Source organism: Tenrec ecaudatus, chromosome 12 (assembly GCF_050624435.1).
Source record: "Tenrec ecaudatus isolate mTenEca1 chromosome 12, mTenEca1.hap1, whole genome shotgun sequence".
Taxonomy (NCBI): Eukaryota; Metazoa; Chordata; class Mammalia; order Afrosoricida; family Tenrecidae; genus Tenrec; species Tenrec ecaudatus.
Genome location: NC_134541.1, coordinates 27,006,750 through 27,030,941, shown reverse-complemented (window position 1 = coordinate 27,030,941; position 24,192 = coordinate 27,006,750). Strand labels below are relative to the sequence as shown.

Sequence of the window (24,192 nt, the reverse complement as noted above, 5' to 3'; positions counted from 1 at the left end):
GGCTTGGGAGGCAAAGGGCCCCCCTCCCTGCTCAGGAGGAACCTGGCGGTGGAGTAGGTTACCAGTTGGGCTGTAACCACAGTGTCAGTCGTTGGAGCACCCCAGCCACCCGAGGGAGAAGGAGGCGAAGAGTTACATCCTTGGAAACCCCAGAGCACAGTCACACCCGGTCTTCTAGGGTCGAGCTGAGTCAGAATGTCTCGATGACTATGGATCTGCTTTGGCTTTGACTGGTCCCTGCTCAGAGTAACTGCCCATCTTCCCTGACAGGTGGAATTACTGAAGCAGGAAATGAAAGAAAAGGAGGCTGGTTTTCTGGCCCAGGAAGCCCAGCTGCTGGAGGATCTGGACGCGGCCCGGGTCACCGAGCAGCAGCTGCGGGATTCCCTGTGGGCCCAGGAAACCAAGGGAGCCCAGCTCCAGCTGCGACTACAGAGCATGGAGAGCCAGCTGGAGGTGCTGGTCGCTGAGCAGCAGCCCGGGCACCACGCCCAGGCCCAGCTGGCCAGCCTCTACTCTGTCCTGCAGCAGACCCTGGGGTCTGTGTGTGAGAGCAGGCCTGAGCTGAGTGGTGGGGGAGACGCTGCGCCCTCCCTCTGGAGCCTGGAGCTGCCAGGTAAGGTGGCGGTCCAGGACCTCAGCTCTTTGGGTCCAGCCCAGTGCCCAGGGAGGAGAGACACAGTTCCTTAGGTGAGGCTGCTCCAAGATCAGCCCACAGACTCTGAGATTCTTTCTGAGCAGACCCCCAGCCCTACCACTTGATAGCTTTGTGCCTTGGGCTAGTCATCAGTCCTTTCTAAGCTTGATTTTCTTCAAGTGCAAAATGGGAATTCTAAAAGTCCCAGGATCCCCTAGAGCAGCAGTTCTCAACCTGTGGGTCGCAATCCTTTTTGGGTGTCAAACGATCCTTTCACAGGGGTCGCCTAAGACCATCAGAAAACACCTATTTCCAATGGTCTTAGGAACCGAGACACTGCTCCTCTATCCGTCTCCGGGTGAGTCTGCCCACATGCAGATACTCCCACCTATGAGTATAAGTACCCAGCATGAAGACCGTTACCCATGCTACACCCTGCTTCAAGACAAAATTTCATTGATTTGTCATTAGAAATAAATATTTCACCACATATAATTACATATTTTTATGATTCATCACTGCTTTAATGGTGTTCAATTTGTCACAATGAAAATACATCCTGCATAACAGTAGAGAAATTAGTTATTAAGTAGCAACAAAAAAAACTTTATGAAATGTGCTTGACACAATGGATGGATGGATTGTAATCAGAGTGTACAAGCCCCCAGTAAGATGATTTTAAAAAAAGAGAAAGAAAGAAAATGATTTTATGGCTGGGGCTCAGCACAACATGAGGAACTGTATTAAAGGGTAGCGGCATGAGGAAGATTGAGAACCACTGCCCTAGATGGCACAGTTAAGCGTTAGACGACCTTGGAGCCCTACAGGTCACAGCCTTGAAAACTCCTGGAGCAGTTCTGTTCAGTACACACAGGGTCTCTAGAAACCAGGACCCCTAACAGCATCAACCCAAGTACTTAATATTAGGATTTCTCTGAAGCACTCATGAGAGGACAGTTGCCAGCCAGCTCTCAGTGTGCCTGGCTCAGAGGTCTGCAGCAAAGACGTGCCCCCGCTGCTTGAGGGCAGGGGTGCTCCGGGGAGACTGGCAAGGCCAAGGCATGTCTGGGGAGCAAGGGCTGCTTGTCACGTAGCAGCTGCATCAGGTGGTTCTTTCTTTTCACAGACCAGAGTGAAGGTCGAAGTGTCTTTAAAAGAGAGCCCCTCCTGACTGCTTTCTCAGCTGAAGCAGTGGCGTCTGCCCTTCACAAGCTTCACCAAGACCTGGGGAAGACTCAACAAGCCCGGGTAGGTGTCTCTGCTCTCCTTCCTTGACTCTTCAAGTCCGCCCGAGGCTGGAGGACAAGATTCCCAAGTTGTTTGGAGGACAAGATTCCCAAGTCGTTCCACCTGTGGAATGCCCCCGCTTGAGTTGGGATGGTTCCACCTTTGTCACTGACTGCTGGGCAGCTGTAAAGAAACCTTGAGATTTTCAGAACCTTGGTTTCTGGTTTACAGTGTGGCAAAGAATGCCTGCCTCGCAGGGCAGTTGTGAGTGTTAAATGAGGGAGGGGCTTGAGTGAGCCCTGAAGGCTGGAAAGCTCTCCAGAGAGGTGGCATTGTTATACAGTGGAGTTGACCTCTGGCCTGTGAATTAGTCCTGACACCAAGACCTCCAAGGCTGCCAGTTTACAGGAACATTCCAGGTCTGTACCTGCAACCCCCACCTCACCCACCGCCTGTCAGCTAATAGAACTGGAGCACTGCCAGTGTGGCCTCTCTAAGCTGGGGGACAAAAGGAAGAGGCCTGTGGTGACTGAGGACCAGAACTGCAGTTCGTAGAAGGCTGAATCAATAGGGCAGGAAGAGATAGCATCAATGCCCTCTAGGAAGTAGGGGGATGGAACGTTCATTCTGGTCTGGGAGTGAATTGGGGGAGAAAGCTTCAAAGTCAAAGTTCAGGGAGGGACGAGGGGACCCTTGGGCTAAGTCTTTAATCGACAGTTCCATTTGAAGACATGGGCTTGACCAAAGGAGACTCTAGATTCCAGACACTTGGAGCAGAGCCTCATCACTTCAGAGAGTCCAGTAGCAATCCAGCAGCCTGCGAGTCAGTCCATGACGGCCAATCAGCACAGAGACTGAGGATGGCCAGAGAGATTGGACTGGGACAGCTTGGTGGCAGAGGAGGAACCTGAGGTTAGCCCCGCCCTTTCTTCCCTAGGATGCTCTGCGAGATCAGGCCCAGAAGCTGGAACGGCAGCTAACTGTTTCCAAGGCGGAGAAGAACCAGGTCCATGCAGAGTTGCAGGAACTCCGAGGCCAGCTCTCCCAGACCCAGGAAGGTAAGATGGCCGAGGCAGGTGGGGGGACTGGAGGAGCTACCCAGAAGGGACAGGAGCAGACCTAGCACCACTACTCCTGCTTCCCCACAACTGGGACAAAGAGGTGGTGGCCCCATAAACTGTTGTTCACCCAAAAGAAGGGGCTCATGGTGCCCTGTGAGCCTGAGCCCACTGGCTCCCGTTCTCTGTCTCTGGAGGGCACAAAGAAACCCCAGGACCAGGCCCTTGATAAAATTCTGTATCTTTTGTCCTCTCTTCCGGTTACTTATTTTTATCATCTCCAACCATGTCCTCAGACGGATTAACTTGATGGCAAGAGGGTGATGGGCTTCTTTGGGAGAGAGCCAGGAGAAGTAATGGAGGGGGGCATATCCCTGCCACCGCCCCAGGCTGGAAGGAGTGGTGACGTCTTTTGGGGGGCCCTTAAGGGTACAAACTACAGCAAAGGAGGACAGCTTGAGGAGCACGCCTGAGCTTTGAGAAGATCCCACCGGGCTCCCCAAGAGCCACACCATTAGAGCTGCTGTTCATTCCTCAGAGACCCATTATTTATGAGGACGAAGTTGAGAATGTGGCACATGCGCCAGGAATTGGGGGCAACTCCCAGCATCCTGTGGCTCGAGGCACGTTAGCCAAGTCTCAGCGCTGGGGGCTGGACGGGACCTCCATTATCTTCTTGCTCCGCGCAGTCTGGAGCCCAGGGTTGAGGGGGATGAGTGCGGGGTGGATGAGGATGCAGCAGGGTGATGATCAGCAGTGGTGGGTCTGGAAGACTAGACAAAACAGCAGCAGCTGGTGGGGGTGGGTGACTTTATGAAACTGCCTGTAATTCTCCCCCGCCTTGGCCCTCTGCCCTGTGGGTCTGTTTCGCACCTTCCATCTGCCTGCACGCACCCCCCCACCCCAGCTCATCATGATCTGTCTTGCCTCACTGCCCCCACCCTTTCCAAAGAGAACTCCAGGTGGGAAGGCAAACAGAACGCCCTGGAATCCGAGCTGACGGAGCTACGGAATACTATGGCTGCCTTACAGAGCCGCCTACAGCAAGCAGAGCGACAGGGGACAGAAGCCCAGGTCTGGCGGTTCTGGTTGGGGGAGAGGGTTGCCTGGTTGGTCATGCTCCATCATGTGCCCTGCCCAAATCCTTCCCCCAGACGCCCCAGCTTCACGGCTGTCCTGGTGCGCCTGAGGGCCATCGTGAAAGCTCCGGGAAATCACCTTTCAATTGATTTTTCTAAACTGAGGTGGAGATCTTTGTCCCTGGCCCTGAAGGGCCAGAGTGGGTAGGGCTCCTTCAGACCAGGGGCACTCCCCTGGGCCCGGCAGAGCCCCGCACGTGGTTGGGGTGCTCTTTTACAGTAGCAGCCGAACTGAAAGGCCCCGGTTCTTTCTGCCCAAGCTTTTGCCACGCCACGGCTAGTGCCACAAAGTGATGATGGAGACCTACATGGGGGGGTGCCAGGATCACGGAAGTTGAGTCTGAGGGAGCTCTGTGTCTTGTTTTCCAGAATGAGCGAGAGCTGCTTCAGGCAGCCAAGGAGAACCTGACGGCCCAGGTGGAGCGGCTACAATTTTCTGTCACAGAAGCCAGGGCTCAAGCAAGGGTGGCCGAGGCCCTGGAAGAAGACCTGCGAACAGCTCGCTCGGCCCTGAAGCTGAAGAAGGAGGAGGTGGAGAGTGAGCGGCAGAGGGCACAGGCTTTGCAGGAGCAATGCGAGCTGAAGGTGGCCCAGGGGAAGGCTCTGCAGGAGAATCTGGCCCTCGTGTCCCAGGCCTTATTGCAAAGAGAAGAGGAAGTGAAGACCTTGCGGGGGGAAATCCAGGAACTAGAGGCGCAACAGGAGACTCAGAAGGGGACTCTGGAAATGCTGTCTCTGGATCTGAAGAAGAGGAACCAAGAGGTGGGTCTGCAGCAGGAAGAGATCAGGGAGCTGGAGAAGTGTCGGTCCGTGTTAGAGCACCTGCCCCTGGCTGTCCAGGAGCGAGAGCAGACGCTGTCTGAGCAGAGGGACCAGATCAAAGAGCTGGAGAGAGAGCGGGAGACGCAGCGCAGCATCCTGGAACATCAGCTCCTTGAGCTGCAGACGAAGGCCCACGTGATCGAGTCCCAGAGGGGCCAGATTCAGGATTTAAGCAAGCAGGTGATGACTCTGGAGTGCCTGGCCCTGGAATTGGAGGAAAACCACCACAGGATGGAGTGTCAGCAGAAAGCCATCAAGGAGCTGGAGGACCAGAGGGCAACCCAGAGGGCGACACTGACCCACATGACCCTGGACCTGGAGGAGCGGAGCCAGGAACTGCAGGCCCAGAGAAGCCAGATCCGGGAGCTGGAGAGCCAACACGCCCTGCTAGCCGACGAGCTCCGGGAGCAGGGCCAGGCGGTGAGGTGCCAGAAGGAGCAGATCGAGGAGCTGCAGAGGCAGAAGGAGCGTCTGACCCAGGACCTTGAGCGGCGGGACCAGGAGCTGAAGCTCCAGAAAGAGAGGGTCCAGGTCCTCGAAGATCAGAGGATGCGTCAGACCAAGATCCTGGAGGAGGACCTGGAGCAGATCAAGCTGTCCCTGAGGGAGCGGGCCCAGGAGCTGGCCTCTCAGAGACTGCCCCCTCAGGAGTGGATGGAGGAGGGGAAGGGCCCCAGAAAGGCCCAGCGTGGCAGCCTGGAGCACTTGAAGCTGATCCTACGCGACAAGGAGAAGGAGGTGGAATGCCAGCAGGAGCGCATCCAGCAGCTCCAGGAGCACAGGGACCAGCTGGAGCAGCAGCTCCAAGGGCTCCACAAGCAGGTGGCCGAGGCCAGCCTGCTGGGAACACAGAGGGAGCAGGAGGTGGCCGTCCTGCAGCAGCGCCTGAAGGAAGCGAGGGAACAAGGGGAGCGGAAAGAACAGTCCCTTCAGGATCAGCTGGAAGAAGCGGGCCGGGCCCTGGCGCAGAGGAACCAGGAGCTGGAGGCCCTGCAGCAGGAACTGAGGCAGGCCCAGGGCCAGGAGGAGAGGGCAAGACAACAGGTGTGTGCACTCCAGGGAGCCCTGGAGCAAGCGCAGGTGACACTGAAGGAGCGCCAGGGGGAGCTGGAGGACCACCAGGAGCAGGTTCAGAGGCTCCAGGAAGAGCTGGCTGTGGAGGGGCAGCGGGCACAGGCCCTGGAGGAGGTGTTGAGTGACCTGAGGGCCGAATCTCTGCAGCAGGAAAAAGCCCTGCTGACCCTCCACCAACAGTGTGCTGAGCAGGCCCAGGAGCATGCAGTGGAGGCCCAGGCCCTGCAGGACAGCTGGCTCCGGGCAGAGGAGACGCTTAAGGAACGAGACCGGGAGCTGGAGGCCCAGTGTGTTGATAGCCAATCTTGCCAGCGTCGAGAGGAGGCTGCCCGGGGCCAGGCCCAAGCCCTCCAAGAGGCCCTCAACCAGGCACAGGCAGCCCTGCAGGAGAAAGAGCAGCATCTCCTTGGGCAGGCTGAGTTGAACCATAGCCTGGAGGCCAGCACTGCCACCCTGCGGGCTACACTGGACACCTGTCAGGCACGCACCAGGCAGGTGGAGGAGGCCCTGAAGCTGCGGGAGGGTGAGCTCCAGGAACAGGGTCTCCGACACCAGGTGGCCATGGAGTGGCTCCAGCAGGCCCTTGCCCAGAGAGAGGATGAGCTGAGACAGCAGAAGGAACAAGGGCAGCTTCTGGAGACGTTGCTGGCCCAGAAGGACCAAGAGAAGATGACCCCAGCGGGGCAGGGGAAAGAGGAGGAGGAGATGAGGGACCTTCGTGAGAATCTGAGGGGGCTCCAGTTGACTCTAGCCCAAAAGGAAGAGGAGATCTCGGAGTTAAGAAAAGCCCAGTGGAGCAGGAACCCAGCGGACTCGCTGCAGAACCACCGAGCCTCCTCAAGGGAGGAACCCCCTCCAGCGCTTGAGTCTGTAGGGCCCAGGATGCAACAGGAGATCGAGAGACTGCAGGGAGCCTTGAAGCAGACCGAGGCCAGTGAGATCGAGTGGAGGGAGAAGGCCCAGGACTTGGCCCTGTCACTGGCCCAGAGCAAGGCCAGCATCAGCAGCCTGCAGGAGGTGGCCATGTTCCTACAAGCCTCTGTCCTGGAACGGGACTCAGAGCAGCAGAAGCTACAGGTGAGTCCCTGCAGGAGTAGAAGGGCCAGAGCAGAGCCTGTCTAGCTGACTTGGGGATTGTTACCCTATAGTGCCTTGCGGGAGAGGGTGAGAACGCTGAGACCAGGAGGATTGTCATCTGTCTGGGACTCAGTACTGTGCTCACCAAACGTCTGATGCGGGAACAGTAGCAGTGCAGCCAAGTAGTGCCTGACAAGGGAAGTGCCGTGTGCAGACCACCCCTGAGTGTGAAGCCTGTTGAGAATGGTGTTTAAGATTATAGCTATAGGGCAAGATATGACAAAACAACGATGTATAAATTACCAAGGGCATATGAGGGAGGGGGAAAGGGGGAGGGAGGAGGGGGAAAAAAAAGAGGACCTGATGCAAGGGGCTTAAGTGGAGAGCAAATGCCTTGAGAATGATTGGGGCAGGGAATGTATGGATGTGCTTTATACAATTGATGTATGTATATGTATGGATTGTGGTAAGAGTTGTATGAGTCCCTAATAAAATGTAAAAGAAGAAAAGAGAAAAAAATGATTAGGGCAAAGACTGTACAGATGTGCTTTATACAATTGATGTATGTATATATATGAACTGTGAAAAGAATTGTATGAGCCCCAATAAATTGTTAAAATTAAAAAAAATAAATAAAATAAAATAAAATTATACTTGCAGCAAAAAAAAAAAAATATTATAGCTAAAGGGAGGGACCCATGCAGGCCCTGATCCCAGCAGTCCCCTTTTTATTTCTTTTTAAGATCATTTTATTGAGGGTTCTTACAGCTCTTAGAACAATCCATACATCAATTATATCAAGAATATTTGTCCCTGTGTTGCCATCATTCTTTTCTAAACATTTACATTCTACTTGAGCCCTTGGTATCAGCTCCTCTTTTTACCTTCCCTTTCTCCCCCTGTCCACCCACGTCTTCTTTTTATTTCTTTATTTTTTGGTTTGTTTAAATCATTTTATTGGGGGCTCATATAACTCTTATCACAATCCATCCGTCATCCATTGTGTCAAGCACATTTGTACATTTGTTGCCATCATTGTCAAAACATTTACTTTCTACTTGAGCCCTTGGTATCAGCTCCTCATTATTCCCCTCTCCCCCTGGCCTCCCTCCCTCCCGAACCTTTGATAATTTATAAATTATTATTATTTTGTCATGTCTTACATTGTCCGACGTTTCCCTTCACCCACTTTTCTGTTGTCGGTCCCCTTGTAATCAGCTCCCCCTTTCTCCCCGCCGACGTCCCGTTTCTAAACAGTGGATTTTACATGCCAGGCATGGCTGTGATTTCCCTTCCTCAGCAAGCCTGCAAAGTAGTACTTGGTGTCTTCCTCATTTTACGGTGGAGGAATGGAGACTTGGAGAAGTAATTTGCCCAGGCTGTCCAGCTGGCAGACAGAAGGCAGGACTGGAAGGGAGACTTCAGCAGTCGGAGTCCAGAGCCCACCTGTCTTCCCCCTTAGCTCTTCTCTCCCTAACACCACCCACTCACAAAGTACATGCCCTCTCTTTGGCCAGTCTCAGCTTGTCTGTTCCCGTTTCTCACACGTAGGGTGCCCAGAAAGTCTACAGCATTAGCTTTCTCTGTTTGTCTGAAGACTAATCCCCAAGACTTGACCCAGGCTCCGGGTGCATGTAGTCTTCGTACAAATGACATCAGGTCTGGCGAGAGCACCTAGCTTCATTCTTGGAAGTGGCCTAGCCAGTAAGTGGTGACGTAACACGGGTCCGAGTGACTCCTAAGCCCATGCTCTCCCCTCAGACCACCTAATGACCACTGAGCTTGAAGGGGCGGGTAAATAGCCTGAGCATCCAGCCCCTAGCCCTGGGCAGGGGCCCTCTCTAACCCTTTGTTTCATCCATCTGCCAAGCGAAGATGCTGGGCTGGCATAGCTCAAAGGCCCTGGGGGAACCAGACTACCTTGTACGAGTGAACTGGCTTTCATGGGGATGGAGGACGGGGTCCTGGCTCTGAGATTTTGCCCCCAGCCCTCAATGCTGCAGGCTGAGTTGGACCTCACCAGGCAGGCTCTAGGAAATGAGTGGCTCTACAGCCCAGATCTGTCCGGCAGAGCCAAGTGGGGACCCACAGGAGAGCAGGCCAGGCAGCCAGGTGTGAGCTGGGGCCCTGTAGGGACAGAGGACCAGGAGGGAGCTCTCCCGAATTTGTCCCCTTTCCTTTGAGAGCTGGAGCCTTAAAGCCCAGGCCTGGGGATTGGTCCCTGCGTCTCCTTCTCTGCTACCCCCTCCCCGAGGGGCTGCCAGGTGACACCGAGCTTCCCGCAGGTCTCCAGGGAGGACTTGGAGGAGAGACAGAGACAGAGGCTCGAGCACCTACAGCAAGCGGTGGCGCGGCTAGAGATTGACCGGGGCCGGCTGCAGCGTCACAATTCCCAGCTGCGGGCCACCTTGGAGCAGGTGAGCCCTTCCTCCCTCAAGGGGTGGGCACACATGGCCACTGCATGTGCACCCTGTAGAGCAAGAGTCCGCAGACTCCAGGTCACAGGCCCAATCACCACCCCTTGTCCTGGGAAGTGCTGTTTTCTGGGGATCCAGCCATGCCCATGTGGTCTGGGCTGTTTTCCTGCTACAACAGCGGAGTTGGAGTGACACAGAGGCCAATGATATTTAGTATAGCAAAGGCCTGCTGCCCTTTCCACACATGACCCTGAGAGGCTGGGCCCTACCCCAAGAGGACCTCCACTCGGGAGCACCTCTTGGCACGTGGGACTGCTCTGTTGAGAGCCTCTCCTCAGTCCAGGAGGGTAGGTTCACACATCTGCCACCCTGTCCTAGTCCCTCTCACCCACACGCTGGCCCAGTCTCTTGAGAAAGACAGCTCGGCTCCAGCTGCAAAGACAAGCAAGCCCTGACTTCCCACTGGCATCTGGGCAGGTGGAGCGGGAGCGGAGGAAGCTGAAGAGGGACTCCATGCGTGTGGCCCGGGCAGGGGTCCTGGAAGTCAGTGAAGGCACGGCACCACCACCTTCCCAGCAGGTTTGCACCCCACCCCAGGAACCCCTGACCTCAGAAATCTAGCCATCTGCCCTGTGTCCCATGGGCCAGCCGTCCAGAGAGCCCTTCCTGACTGGGCCCAGGGAAGAGACCCAGCTTCAGCAGGTGGGGGTGGGTTTCAGGCTAGCAGCCCTGCCTCCTGTGGAACTCAGAAAGCCTTCATGACATCTAATCTACTCCCCTGGTCACCAGCAGCACCTTGGCTCCCTTGGCAAAGAGCACCCCCTGGGCTTCTGGGCAGAGGCCCCAATGCTCAGGTGGTGTGTGGCACCTTCCAGCCCCTGATGTGCCAAGGTGCTGTATGGCGGCTTGCTTCGATCTCCTTTCCCCTGGAAGACAGTCTATGAAACCAGGGGCTGTGGTATTTCCCAGGCCAGCGTCCTCTCTTCGGAGGTTCGGGGAAAAGCCTCCTAAACCGCTCAGTATCCGCGGCCCTGCAGTGCAGGTGGGGGTTGCGTGGATGGGGCTGTTTCTCATTACAGCACATCTTCCACCTCATTAGCCGTTCCTTTAAGTGAGAGCCTCCTGAGGGCAGGCACCTTGTCTGACGTCACCAAAAATGCCCGCTATGAAACAAAACAAAAAGGCGCCTCCATCAAGTCAGGGCTGACTCAGTGATGTCTGGGGAATGAAGAAGGGTCTCAAAGAAGCAAGTGCCACCTGGGTCTAGAATAGGCCCTCTGGGACCTCTCAGAGCCCTGTGCTTCACAGAGGTTCAGTCTGATATCACCCCCCGCGACCCCCGAATTGCGATAGCTAGCTGGCGGGTGCTTGCTGACACTGGCATGGGAAAACCTGTTCTCACAGGAATGGCATTTGTCTTCCGCAGAATGGACCAGGACAGACGGACCCCTCACATGTCCAGCATCTAGCTGAACTACAGCGAGAGGTACATTCTGAAGAGTCACTTTATGGGTCCCTCTTAGCCTCCCCTGCACTCGTGCCACAGGGCTTTGGTGGCTGTACCTGCTTGGCCCTTTGTGCGGCTCCAGGGAGGGGGGGCGGATAGAGGGCGGGAATGGGGCCTGCCTTTGGAGAAATTCACTCTGTGATGAGGCAAAAGTCTCGTCCCAACTCCAAAAGAACTGGGAAAGAAAACATGCTCTTGGTCCAGGCCTCCAGATTCCTACTTAGAACGGGAAAGGAGGCGGGTGGGTGCAGACAAATGTGAAGAAGGCAACCTAAGAGGGGCAGGATTATGGTGGCCACCTCTGCCTCCAAAGGCACCCTTGCAAGCAAGGCTGTTGCCAGCACAGCAGCAAAGTCGCCTGGCCCCAGGAGCACGCGCCATGCCCCATGTGACCGCACTGACTGGCCCTTCTCTAAGCCTGAACCCAGGGGTAACTGGAGCTGTGGCATCTTGGTTTCCGAACCTTGCCCTGACAAGGTAGTCACTCCTGGGCAAGCCCCAGACTATCACTAGGACTTATATTATTACTTACAGGAGCTCTGGTGGCATAGTGGTTATGCGTTGGGCCGTGATCCAAAAAGTTAGCAGTTCAAAACCACCAGCCAACTCCTCAGGATGGAAGATGAGGCTTTCCACTCCCATAAACAATCTCATAAACCTACAGGGGCAGTTCTACCCTGTCCTGTCAGGTGGCCCAGAGTTGGCATTGACTCGATGGCAGTGAGTGTGTACTACTTTGGACTCAAGCTCATGAAAAGCAATCCCTGGGACAGGACCAAGACACGAGAGAAGTAAGAGGGTCACCTTGAGCTCAAACATTCAGGAGCACTCGCTCTCAGGCCAGCAAGTAGCCTTCAGTTTTGCTCCCCAGTCCCAGGCGGGCTGTAGAGACCCAATAACCTACTTGGACGGTTCTCCGTTTACCCATATGAAGAATGGGTAGACTCAACCCTGGCTCTTCCCGGGAAGCTTTGAAAACAAATCCTGATAGCCAGGCCTCATCCCAGCCTAATGAAGCTCCCAAAGAGGCATGCTGGTCCTTTCAGTGGCGATTAAAATGTCCCCATCATGATGGGGATGGTGCTAATGTAGTCATCGAACTTATTAAGATGTAATAGATGGTCCCCAACTTAGAACAGGGTTCTATTCCAATGACCCCTTCCTCAGGCGGTTCTGCTGTACTCGTAAAAGAAATTTTTAAAATTATTTTTGTTTTTTTAAGGGTTTTTTTATTATTGTTCTTTATTAGCACCTTTGTAAATCTGATCCTGATTTGTCTGTGGGAGTTGGAAACATTACATACGTGCATACGTACCGCTTCCATGTGGTGCGTACAGGTGGTCTCTAACTTAGGGTGGGGGGTCTGTTGCAACGAAGTGCAGTTTGTTATCACTCAGATATATCTTAAGTCAGCGACTACTGCACTTAGAGTCTGGGTATTCTGTTACTTAAAAGCCATGCCTCAGTAGAGTTGATGATAGTTGTTTTTTATTTTTTTGTCTGTCTTAACATCCCATTTGCGTCTCGGGGGTAGCCACGGATGAGAGTCACTGGGTTCTCTGATTCCTAGCAGTCTTTTTCCCCAAACACTGTAGAGCCCGACTCTCTTGACTTGTGTAAGAGGCAGAGTTGAGTCAAATGCTGGCCCCAGAGGAGAGGGTAGCGACAGTGGGGGTAACGTGGAGGCCCTCAAGCTCCCCTCCCTCTTGGTTCTTCTCCCACCAGGTGGCCCTGCTACGAGCCCAGCTGGCCCTGGAGCGGAAGCAGAGGCAGGACTATATCGCTCGCTCAGTGCAAACTAGCCGAGAGCTGGCTGGTCTACACCACAACCTCTCCCACTCACTCCTTGCTGTGGCCCAGGCCCCAGAGGCCACTGTCCTTGAGGCTGAGACCCGAAAGCTAGACGAATCCCTGTCCCAAAGCCTGACATCCCCAGGGCCTGTTCTGCTACACCCGAGCCCCAGCCCTGGTGCTGCCCAAGCCATCTCCAGATAGCAGCCACCTCTAGGCCAGGACCAACCTGATCGCCCGTGGGTCGGCAGCCAATGATGATCATGGGCCAGCCACACAGCTACAGATTCGCCAAAGAAGAGAGTTTGGCTCTAGGGCCCAACCTGGGAGTCGCTGGCCAGCTGACATTGTCGGGAAGAGAGGAGAGTGGAGTCTGGGAGAGAAGCCTAACTCACATGGAAAGGAGGTGAATCCCATGCACCTGCTAGCCTGCAGGGCCTCCCAGAGCAGTGTCTTGTCCTGCCTCTCCCCTAGCATTTACTATCCAACATTTCATATCCCTCTTCCTCTTCCCTTTCCCTTCAAAAATAAACCCCGAGTTTGCATTTGTTTGCTGCTCCTCTCGACTCCTGCATCTGGGCAGCAGCAGTAGCACATCCCAGGCCCTGGTTGAAGAAGAGTTTGTCAGGTGGCATGAACATCTGGAGGGTCTCGTGTGCCCCGCTAGAGCAGTTGCAGAAGGAACACGTCAAAGTCCTGTCCACTGAGTACTTGCGTTCTAATCAACCCTGATGAACTAGGGCATTAATAAGTCAAAGGTCATTCTGTGCACCAACTACAAGTGCTGTAGAAATCCCAAGGGACGGGAAGGAGGCCACGATGTGCCCTTGAAGGATGGAGAAGAGAGGAGAGGTGGCTAACTGTATCTGAGAAGACTGGTCTGTCTGCAATAGAGGACTCCTGGACTGAAGTTGGATACATGGGAAGGAAGATTACGAAGGGCCTTGGCATCTAGATTTGAACTCATGACTTAGGAGGAAACATCAAAATGTCTTGCCTTAAACCGGGACCTGGGCCCTCGAAAGCACCCAGTTGACCTTTGGCCTAAGTCAAAGTCTCTGATGTTCAGGACAATTCTCTGGCCTCTGTCCTTTTCTGTTTGGGTAGGAAAGTGCCCTTCAGGTGTCCCTTCCTGGACATCTCCGCTGGAGCTTGACTCGGGTCCCCTGTAATCCAACCATGTGTCAAGCCAGTCAGGAGGAGGACTGCGGCAGAACTTGTCACTCCCAGCCTGGCAGAGGTGGCGGCCTACAGGACTGAACCTAGCCGATGAGCTGAAGAGCAGGAGTTGGCACTGTTCTCAAAGCAGGAGAAGCATTTTCTTTCGAGAAGCAGGCCGTGGCCTATCATTTCATTGAGGTCTTAAAGTCCAGGGACGTTATAAATACACCTGCTTGCTATACACCCTTAAATCAGAAATCCTGGTTGATTTCCGAATTACAAAAACATTCCAAACTAATAAATGTGATACTAGACTCTTGCGATTGGTTTGACTTTGTTTTGTTTGGCGTGGTGCTAAGAAACTCTAGCTGTTGGGAACCTGGAATAAAGCACAGCCCTTAATCCCCCCGAAATCCAGTGAGGACAACAAACTAGGCTTTTATTCAATAGCAGAGAATTCGTCACATCAAGAGTTTTCTTGAAGCCCAGTCCCTCCCTGATGCTCCAAGTCCCCCTTGACGACTGGTCAGTCTGCTGGGGTCGCTAGAGGACTCGACAGGCTGGGGACAGTCTCAGTTGTAGATAACAAGCTTTCCTTCACACTGTAGCTGGAGGATGACATTGTGTTCGGCTTCAGAATTGTGTGTGGTTATCTTGGGCTGATAGCTGTTATCCCAATAATGAGACCACCTGTGGAGATTGTCTTTCCCAAAACCAAACAGGGAGACCTGGTGAAATGAGACAAGGCAAGAGATGGCCATGCGATGGCTCTTGCCCCGCTCCCGGTACCATCAGCGATTCACTCGGGGTCTGGTGTGGTAGGCCGCCTCCCAGAACTGAGAGGAGGGAATGAAGGGTTTACCTTCACAGAAGGTACTAGATGTGATGAGATTAATATAGCCCAGAAAAGCAAGTTTCAGCCAGGCTCCCCTTATAGTGAAAAAAGAGACCAGGGAAGGGCATTGCAGGCAGAGGGAAGAGCATGTGAGAAGACAGGAGGTGGCTATTGGGCTTGGGAAAGCTGAGAGAAACCATTTAAGAGCCTGGGAGAGAGTAGGGGAGGAAGGAGCTACATCTTTGAACCTTGAAAGCCAAGCCAAAAGATTTAGACTTTACCCGGAAGTCCCTGGGAAGATAGATTTTCAGGGGCAGAATGATGGTTTGCAAGTTGCAGATGACTTACCTGGTCACAGGTGTGCAAGGCATAGAGGACAGCTATGAGCCCCAAGGATGGACACTGACCCGGTTTTTTCAGCCATTTTTCCTGGATGTACTTGAGGAAGAGGAGGCTGATCACCAAGACCTGGGTAAGGGACGGACGTAAACCTGTGTTCCACGACCTGCTCACGGCCACGTTCTGCCCCTCCCCTTGAGTGGCTCACCTTGTCTTTGCTCTCTCTGCTTCGATTACGGAACTGGACTATCTGGAATCTAAAAATGGTTTGGAGAAGAGGTATTTCAGAGTCAGCTGACACAGCAGCTCCCAAGCTTGGGCAGTCTACAATCCAAGGGTCACCCTGGAGTCCCCTGCCATCACTCCCGACAATGGCCCTCTTCACTATCATACCCTGGGTTTTTTGGTTTCCAGAATAAGTTGTCTTTATTCAGCAGAGCCGTGAACCACTCCAGGCCGGATGAATTCAGCGGGAGCACCAGAAGCTGGGTGCCATGATATTGAAGGTTGGCGGCCTCAGGGTACAAAATGCGCATCGTGGTGACACTGCCCACGTCCTCCTCAAAACCTTGAACTGGGGCCTGGTTCATCCTTAGAAAGAAAGGTTGGTCACTTAGAACAGTAGTTCTCAACCTTCCTAATGCCACGACCCTTTAATACCGCTCCTCATGTTGTGGCAACCTCCCAACTATAACATTATTTTCATTGCTACAACCCCTGTGAAAAAGTCACTCGACCCCCAAAGGATCATTTGGCCCCCAAAGGGGTCTTGACCCACAGGTTGAGCACTGCTGTCTTAGAGTAAGAAGATTGGGCCTGACCTTCCTAGTGTCTTCCTCGTTCCCTGCCCTCACCTGAGGACTATGCTATGTCGGTTAATCCTGTAGCCAAGGCCAGAGTTCCGTAGGAACCAGGAATTCCCCACCACTGCACAGGTCCGGCAAGACGGCGCGTTGAGTTGCTGTTCCTTCTGCTTGCTATCTTTGACCTCTGTCTCTGGCTTCACCTGGAGACCCTAGAAGCATAGGAGGGAGGAGATCAAGGGTTTTAGTCCAGGGCCCACTTTGTGGCAGAGCCTAGAACCATGAAGGGGGAACTGGGACTGAGAGCAGGAGCTAAACAGTGCACTGACCATCCAGATTAGCAGAGCGTCAGAGGACAAGGAGGCTTCTGACTGCAGGGGGTCAATGGCGCTTTCAAACCGACTGTCAAACCAACCAGACTGGCCAGGTGTGCGGACGCAATCGGAGCACTTGTGGCCCCCAGGTGGGCAGCCGCACCTTTTGGTAGGGATCATAGGGCAAGGGCACAACCCTGGGAGTGTTCTGTCCATCTGCTGGAGATTTTCCTGGCTGGACTCCAGGTCCCAGAGAGAGGTGGTCAGCCACAGTGAAAGCACGCAGACAACCAGTAAGCCCAGCTTCACGTATTGCATCTTCATGCTCGGCCCCGACAATGGTGTCCCTGGCAGGCAATAGATAGGCTTTGGCACCTAGCACTGAGGAGGAGGAGAGATGGGGACCACAGACATTTCCAGGACTTTTACCATCCCTATGGCTTTCGTTCCTCCCCAGAATCCCCCTTCCTACCGCCCACCCCCCCCCACACACACTTCTTTTCAGCATCTCACCTCTTGTCTGTCTGTTCACCTGCTAAGCGCTGAAGGAGACTGCCCCAGCCTGAGCGGAAGACTGAAGGAGACACATCACAGCTGGTGCGCCCTGTGGTGCGCTCCAGGAGGAAGCTGATGCCCAGTGGGGGTCTTTTGTGGCATCCCAGTTATATCAGAGACCTCATCACAGAGGTCACATTGTGACCCCCAGGCCCACCCCCCAACCCTCCTTCACTTTGGCATTCAATCCAGAGCCCAACCACTGAGGGGGGGCTTGGAACAAGCCAAGTGTTGGAGGGGCAGCAGGGGGAGACCGTAAAGGGGGATGAGCAGGAGGTATAGAAGGGAAAGAAAGGGTCTCAGAGCCACCTGGGTTGGAGGGAATTTGTGATATTGATGAAAGTGAACATGTGTTACCTTCAACCCTGAGAGCCTCTCGGGGGGCTGACTTTCTTTACTTTCTGGGAATTGATACCAAGAGAAAGCATCTCTCAGGCAGAAGCTTGCCTCTGAGGAAACTCACTCAAGGGGGAAAACCCAAAGATGCTGACATTTGTATATCTGCCCAGTCAGAGGACCAAGAGCTTCCATTTCCTTCCCCTCGGAATGCTCCTTCTCAGAAGACACCTTTCTAGTACCTGTCGGCCATGCTGTGAGGAAGTACAAACAACCACAGGGAGAGGCCCCATAGAAGAGACTAGGTCCCTGGCCATCACGCCCCACAACTGAGAACCAGCTTGCCAGCTAGGTGAGTAAGTCATCTTGGAAATGACCATTCCAAGTGGCACACAGGGGAGGTGTCCCCGCCGAGCCCTGTCCAAGTCATAGAATCACGAACAAAGGATTGTGTTTGTTTTCAGCCACTAAACTTGAGGGACATTTATTAAACAGAGGTAGATTGTCGCAATCCTGCCTTACTCTTAAAAGGAAGGCCAAAGATGGCAGGACGTTTGAGACAAGCTTCCAAGAGAGTCCAAGAAGGAACTCAGAGGAAATGGAGACAGCAGAGGAAGCAGAATCTCTCAAACATCACATTATCAGGAGCGAAGAGAAGTCTGGGATCCAAATATGAACAAGAGTCCATTCAAGGAAGGATCGTTTAGATGGTCGGGTTTTTTTGTTTTTCCAAAACCATTTTATTGGGAGCGAAGACAGATCGGTCCATAGTTCAGTCACATCAAGCAGTATCGTACAATTGCTCCCACCATCCATTTCAAAACGCTCTCTTCCTTCTTGAACTTGACGTCAGTCCCTTTTGCACTCCCTCCCGCACCACTGTGCCCCCCAGTAACCCTTATGCTACTTGCTGTCTCTGTAGGTTCCTCAATCCTGGGTTTCACATGCTGGAAAACATATAACAAAAATTCAAGAAGGTAAACAGAACAAAGAAAAAGGATGCTTGTGATGAAGTGAAGGCTCTTTTCAACTTTTTGTTACTGGGGACAATGCTGCTGCAAACGATCCCGTGTGTGTGTGTGTGTGTGTGTGTGTGTGTGTGTGTGTGTCTGTGTTTGTTTTAAGGCCCAGGTGGGCACAGGGTCTGGAGCCCCGTGGGAGCAGGCAGAGAACTGCTACTGAAGCCCCTATATACAAAAACCAGAAGCCTGAAAGAGCTGAGCCTTCTGGGAAGCTTGAGCTAAAAAAGAATCCCTCCTCTGGTTCAGGGAGCATTAAGGAGCTTTGTCTCTTTTCTCTGAGGGGCAACACAATAAAAATCAGTCCACCTGCCCCCTGCCAAAAACTCAAGGTTTTATGTACACTTTGCATGGAACGGGGTGTCTCCATGCCCCCATCGGGATGATCCGGGGGTCTGGCAGAGAAAGGAATGAAGGCCCCCTAGCCTCTGAGGTTTGGAAGGCAAGACTGGCCGTGGTTCACCTGCTCCTTCCTCGTGCTTTCAGATAAAAGAATCGAGAATCAAGCCAGAGCTTTATTCAGTACCAGACTGATCTCTTGTCCTTTACCCTAAAACTCTCACATGCCTGCTGCTGCCCATGCCAGGACTCCTTGATATCCCAGCCCAAAGGACTAGGGCTTGACGGGGCTTGGGGGACGGTGAACTTGCCCTCAAGCAGAGGGACAGCGTCCGTTCCTGCTTCCGCACAATGCCTGGTCCGGATCACCCTGGAGCCATTGGTCCGATGCTCCTCCTTCCAGTAACGGGACCTCTCTGCGTGCTTTTTGGAATCAAGTCCGAAGAGGAGGACCTGGTGGGGGAGAGAGGAGCAAGTGGGGCACCGACTGAATCTGTCTTTGGCCCGTTTCCTCTCACTCAGCAACGAAGGTGTCAGGCTGCCTCCTGGGGCTGAAGAGAAGGTGTTCCTGACCTTCCTCAGGTAAGACAGACACTCAGAATGACCCCAGAACCCAGAAACGATAGGCCAATGGTTCTCAACCTTCCTCATGCCGTGGCCCTTTCATACAGTGCCTCATGTGATGGTGACCCCCAACCATAGCGCTATTTTCGTTGCTACTTCATCACTGTCATTTTGCTACTGTGATGAATCGTCATGTAAATATCTGATAGGCAGGATATATTTTCATGGTTACAAATTTGAACATAATTAAAGCCTAGCGATTAATCACAAAACAATATGTCATTATATAACTGTGAAATATTTGTGTTTTCTGATGGTCTTAGGTGACCCCTGTGAAAGGGTTATCCGACACCCCCCCCCAAGGGTCACTACCCACAGGTTGAGAACCCCTGGTGTAGGGTGATGAAACCGCTTGAAAATAGCAGTCAGGATTGCACAACACTGTCGATGGAATCAGCGTAATTGTTTCGCACGTGGGGAACGTGGTACCTCTTTTGTTACATATCTTTCACCAGGAAAATTAAAGACCAGAAAGAGAATCAACTAGCTGCTCCGGTTCCATTTGGAAGAGAGAGGATATCCTCCCCGGAGACCAGGGGAAGGGCGTTTCAGGCAAAGGGAGCCGCTTGCCAGGGGCAGCCGTGAGCAGGCGAGGGTCAGGAGCCAAAGCATGTAGCCTTGAGAAACACGACCGTTTTTGGACTCTCTGTGAGGAAAGGACACCGATCTTTCTTACCTGATCACAGGGGTGCAAGGCATAGAACCGAACCCCAGGTCCTGGTTGTCCAGCCAATCGCCCTGAGTGTACTTGAGAAATGGGAGGCTGATCTTGGTAGACTTGGCGGAGGGGCTGGCTGGGGGCAAAATGCTATTCCTTCCCTCTGCCCCCTTCTCCCTCACCTTATCTGTATCATTTTCCACTCCACTAGGGACTTGGAATCTTCTAAAACCTAAGCAATAAATGGGAAGAGGGAAGGAGAGGTTCAGTGGCCCCCAGGACCTGGGAAAGGCCAGGAGGTACTCCCAATAAGCTCCCTTGCACCCTTGTTCTCCTGGGGTGACCTCCTCTCACCCCCATACCAAACATTTCTATGTTCCCAGACCACCACTTCCTCACTGAGGCTGTCTGAAGCCCATGCCAGACTGGACAGCTTCAGCAGTTGCCACAGCAGTTGGCTCCGGGAATCCTGGCGGCCAGCATTCCTGGGAGAGCTGAGATGCCCTGTCGTTTGGTTCCCCATATCCTTCTCAAAGCCCTGGGCAGGAGCTGGGTCCGTGCTGGGAAGGCAAGCAGAACTAAGGTGGGGGTGGGTTGTGCCTGGCCTTCAGGCTCCCTGCCATCTCCTGAGCACCCACCTGGTGTACTGCTTGAGGCCATGGGAGCCCCACAGGATCTGTGAGCTCCCCATTATCACACAAGTATGGCAGTAGAGATCAAAATGGCTGTCCGGAGTTCTGGGAATCACAGTAAGCAGCTTCGTCCACACTGCCCAGCACTTGCTTGCATAGTTCAGGTGCTGGGAACAACCAGGAGGGAGGAGTTTGGGACCTGGGGCCCAGTGTGGACTCCCAGGGGAAAGAAAGCAACAACAAAAAAAAGTGGGTTGGTGAGCAGCCCTGAGTCTGGGGGTGAAGATCCGGGGCTGCAGCCAGAGATAAGGGCAGAGGCTTGGGTGTCAGCTGTGAGACGGGGACCCCCAGAGCACTGAACCAGGAGCCATGAGCTCTTTTGCCCCCCTCGGGAACTCCATCATCCTCTCTAGGTGTCCCTCAAACCAGTGTGATTCTCTGGCATTGTGGCAGCCTGGGGAGTCATTGAGGGTCCCAGAAGAACAGCCATGGATTTGAACCAACAATTGCAATGCCACAGTACCAGGGACACCGTTTCTTCCCGGGGTGCTGGTTTAGGTGTCAGGTCCAGGCAGGAGGCCACCAGCCACAAGATTAGCACCCAGAAGATCCCCAGGACAACAATCCGCCACCCAGGCCTCATGTCTGAACTGCGGTCACCATCCGTGGCTGGCAGCAAGCTGGATCATCGACCTGGAAATAGGAATAATGAAGGGCTGAGGCTGCAGACATCCCCGAACCTTCTGTCCTGTTGACCTTCGGCTCCCCAACCATCCACACCACAGCTCCTCCCAGACAGACCCTGGTGTCCAGCCTCTCAGTCTATTTCCTCACCTAAAAGGGGACCTGCCTGAGTCTGTAAGAGCAGAGACCAACATAGGATGTGCCCTGCACCCGCCCTGCCAGGGAGGGACTGTCAGTAAGTGAGCTCTTCATGCCATCCCAGTGGGATCAGGGGCCTCCTCACAAAGTGTGCATTGTGACCTCCCATGTTGAGAGACAAAGCCACCATCCCAGCCTGTCTTTAATGCACAAGCTGCTCCACTGACTTACCTAAGTTCCACTCTTATGCTAATGTATGTTTAGAATCATCTAATACATATTTATGGGACAAGTGAGCAGGAAGGGCAAGGAAGCGCCCATGTCCCTCCTCAAATGTCCAACTCCACCACAGACCTCTCTCCTGCTTTCTAGAGAGAGGTGTCTGACAGCTGACTGGACCGCCACTGGGATTTCTCAAGGACCTCTCTCACCCTAGTAAGCCCAAGACTCAACTCAGCCTCTTCCCAAGACTCCCCTGTGGCAGTCAATTGGTCCCACTAATTGGAGACCAATTAATCACCCTGTTCCTGAAGCCAGAAACCTGTGTGTTATCTTTGAGTCCTCTCTCCTATGAGATCCAAATCCATTTTTAAATCCATTTCTTTCTCTCTCCAAAACCAGGTGCTTCTCTGTCTTCACTGCCACCACCTTAATTCAACCCTCTCGTCTGGGGAGAGATTGTAGAAAAAGAATATTTTTTTCAGTGGGATGAGGATGCTAAAATTGTTCGTATATATTTATTGGTATTTCTTCTACATATCACACAATTCAATAGTTTAATCATATCTAGGAGAGTTGTACCATCATTTATCACCATCAATTTTAAAACATTTTTCTTCTTCATTTTACTCATTGTTATTCATGGAATTATTTTTAATTGTGTCCAAAATGTACACAACAAAACATTCTCCACTTCAACAACTCCTGCATGTATAATTCAGTGCCTTGATGATGCTCTTCTTGTGCACCTGTTATTGATAGCCTTTTCCAAATTATTCCACCGCCGTGAACATAAACTCAACATCTCCTAAGCAGTAACTCTTCCTCCTTTACCCACGGTAACTGCTGGCCCACTTTGGTCTCTATTTTTGTTAAGCAGTTTTTTTATGTAAAATTCACATACACTTCAATAGTTAAGTCACTTTTGGGGGGGGAGAATTTTTAAAATTTCGATTATAGTTTGCATCAGCCAGCCAGTTTCACTGCAGCTCCTTCACTGCCAAACCCGGGGGCAGAGACTGCTTTAGCTTCTTGCTGTCTCCTGGTCAACGATGACCAGGGTGTAGAGGGACCGGCTGCACCGCACCTTGAACCTCACGTTGTCCTTGTTCTTCTTGATCTTGACAGACTTGGTGTCCTTTCGCCGGGCTGTGCGCAGGAAGTCCTTCAGCTCTTCAGTTTTGCGAGGCGCAGACCCGCACCGCCCGGGGCACTCAGCGGAAGCCGCAGAAGCGGAGACAGCTGAAGTCGTTAAACCACTTTTGAAGAGTTGTGTAGACATCATCACTAAAATCATTCATATGAACTGGTGGGCATCTGCACTTCATACTTTACAGCTTCTAAAACAATTCCCCAAACTCTAAAAATGGTCTGTACTCTAATTAATTGTTTTTGTGTCAGTATCAGTTTCCTGGCTTTGATCATGAACTATATGGAAAATTATCGGCCTTGTTTTTTTAAAGCAGTTTTTTATTAAAGTACAAGTTAAAACAAAACAAAAAACCCTCCAAACTCACGTCCATCAAGTCCATTTGACTCATAGGGATCCTAGGACAGGGTAGACGTGTCCTGTGAGTTTCTGAGACTAACAGGAGTAGAAAGCCTGTCTGTCTCCCGCCTGGAGCTTGTGGCTTCAAACTGCTTACCTGGTGCTCAGCAGCTCAACCTATCCAGACATCTCACATATGTAATGGCTTTTCGTACATGTATGCCGTTGAGCACACATCATCCAAAGCCCATTTCAGAATATTTCCATCAGCAATCCCACCCCCACAGTGGCAGTCCCTCCCACCCTGGGCAATCATTTTCTGTCTCCAGGTTGACCTTGTCTGAACGCGTTATACAAATGTGTCCCATAAACACATGTCGTATGTGGTCCTCTGTGCCCACGTTCTGTTTCTTGGTATGTTTGTATTGACTTCCTGGGGAAATGTACACAGCAGAGCATACACGTCGTCAGCAGTGTTCCATGTGCAGGTCAGTGGCAGAGAGTTCATCAGGTGGTGCCACCTTGACAGTTAATGTCGAGTTTCTGCCCCTGAAGATGCTCACCGTGTCCGAGGGTTACTGTTGCCAATTTGATCCCATGTGGGTAACTCCTTAAGGGAGAACACGCTCAAGGCTAACATACCTTTATTATATTTTCTCAATATCTTTTTTATTAAATACTTTTATTGGGGGCTCTTACATCTCTTTATTATTATTTTAACATACCTTACTAATTCAGATAAACTGGTAGTTTAAAAAATATTTCATGGGATGGTTTCAGTTAAAGGTTTGAAAAAAATTGCTTCTAGAGATTTGGAGGTCTGATTTCTGTGCAAGTTGTAAGTTCAGTTTCACATTTCCCCCCTTTTAATCAGGGTCTATCTATTGGCTCTTGGATCCAAACGCTCCATGTCTTCCGGCTTCAGAGAGAAGGAGATAGTGGTAGTCCACGAATGCAATTAGACTCACAGTCCATATCCTTCATCCTCCGTATGTTTTTGAGGCTCATAGCATGTAGCAGAGGCTAATTCATTTTTTTATTAACAAGATGTATCCCATTGTATAGGTAGACTATATTTTATTTATTCAATCATCAGTAGATGGGCATTTGTTTCTACTTTTGGGCTACTATAAATAAGGCTACCATTAACCTTTGCTTATAGATCTGGTGGCAACATGCATTTTCATTTATCTTGTATAGATACATAGGAATTGCTAGTTTGTGTGGTACATTAGAGTTTAACTTTAAAAAAAAGCAACAACAACAACAAAAATCCTTCCAAACTATTTTCCAAAGTG

General features: G+C 52.3%; 1 protein-coding gene and 1 pseudogene across 4 annotated transcripts in view; one reads left to right on the top strand and one right to left on the bottom strand.

Moving 5' to 3' along the window:
- CEP250 (centrosomal protein 250) overlaps window positions 1-14,219 on the top strand; it is a 49,623-nt gene extending 35,404 nt beyond the window's left edge. For all 4 annotated transcript variants that reach the window (XM_075563710.1, XM_075563712.1, XM_075563713.1 and 1 more), the window contains 9 exons: window positions 271-616; window positions 1,764-1,885; window positions 2,802-2,922; window positions 3,875-3,996; window positions 4,431-7,034; window positions 9,320-9,451; window positions 9,929-10,030; window positions 10,878-10,937; window positions 12,684-14,219. In XM_075563710.1, the coding sequence (XP_075419825.1) occupies window positions 271-616; window positions 1,764-1,885; window positions 2,802-2,922; window positions 3,875-3,996; window positions 4,431-7,034; window positions 9,320-9,451; window positions 9,929-10,030; window positions 10,878-10,937; window positions 12,684-12,953 (3,879 nt within the window). In that variant the 3' untranslated portion in view covers window positions 12,954-14,219. The remainder of the gene's footprint in view (window positions 1-270; window positions 617-1,763; window positions 1,886-2,801; window positions 2,923-3,874; window positions 3,997-4,430; window positions 7,035-9,319; window positions 9,452-9,928; window positions 10,031-10,877; window positions 10,938-12,683) is intronic.
- An 8,166-nt stretch (window positions 14,220-22,385) lies between these two features.
- LOC142422590 (large ribosomal subunit protein eL38 pseudogene) lies at window positions 22,386-22,687 on the bottom strand (annotated as a pseudogene).
- Window positions 22,688-24,192: the final 1,505 nt, after the last annotated feature.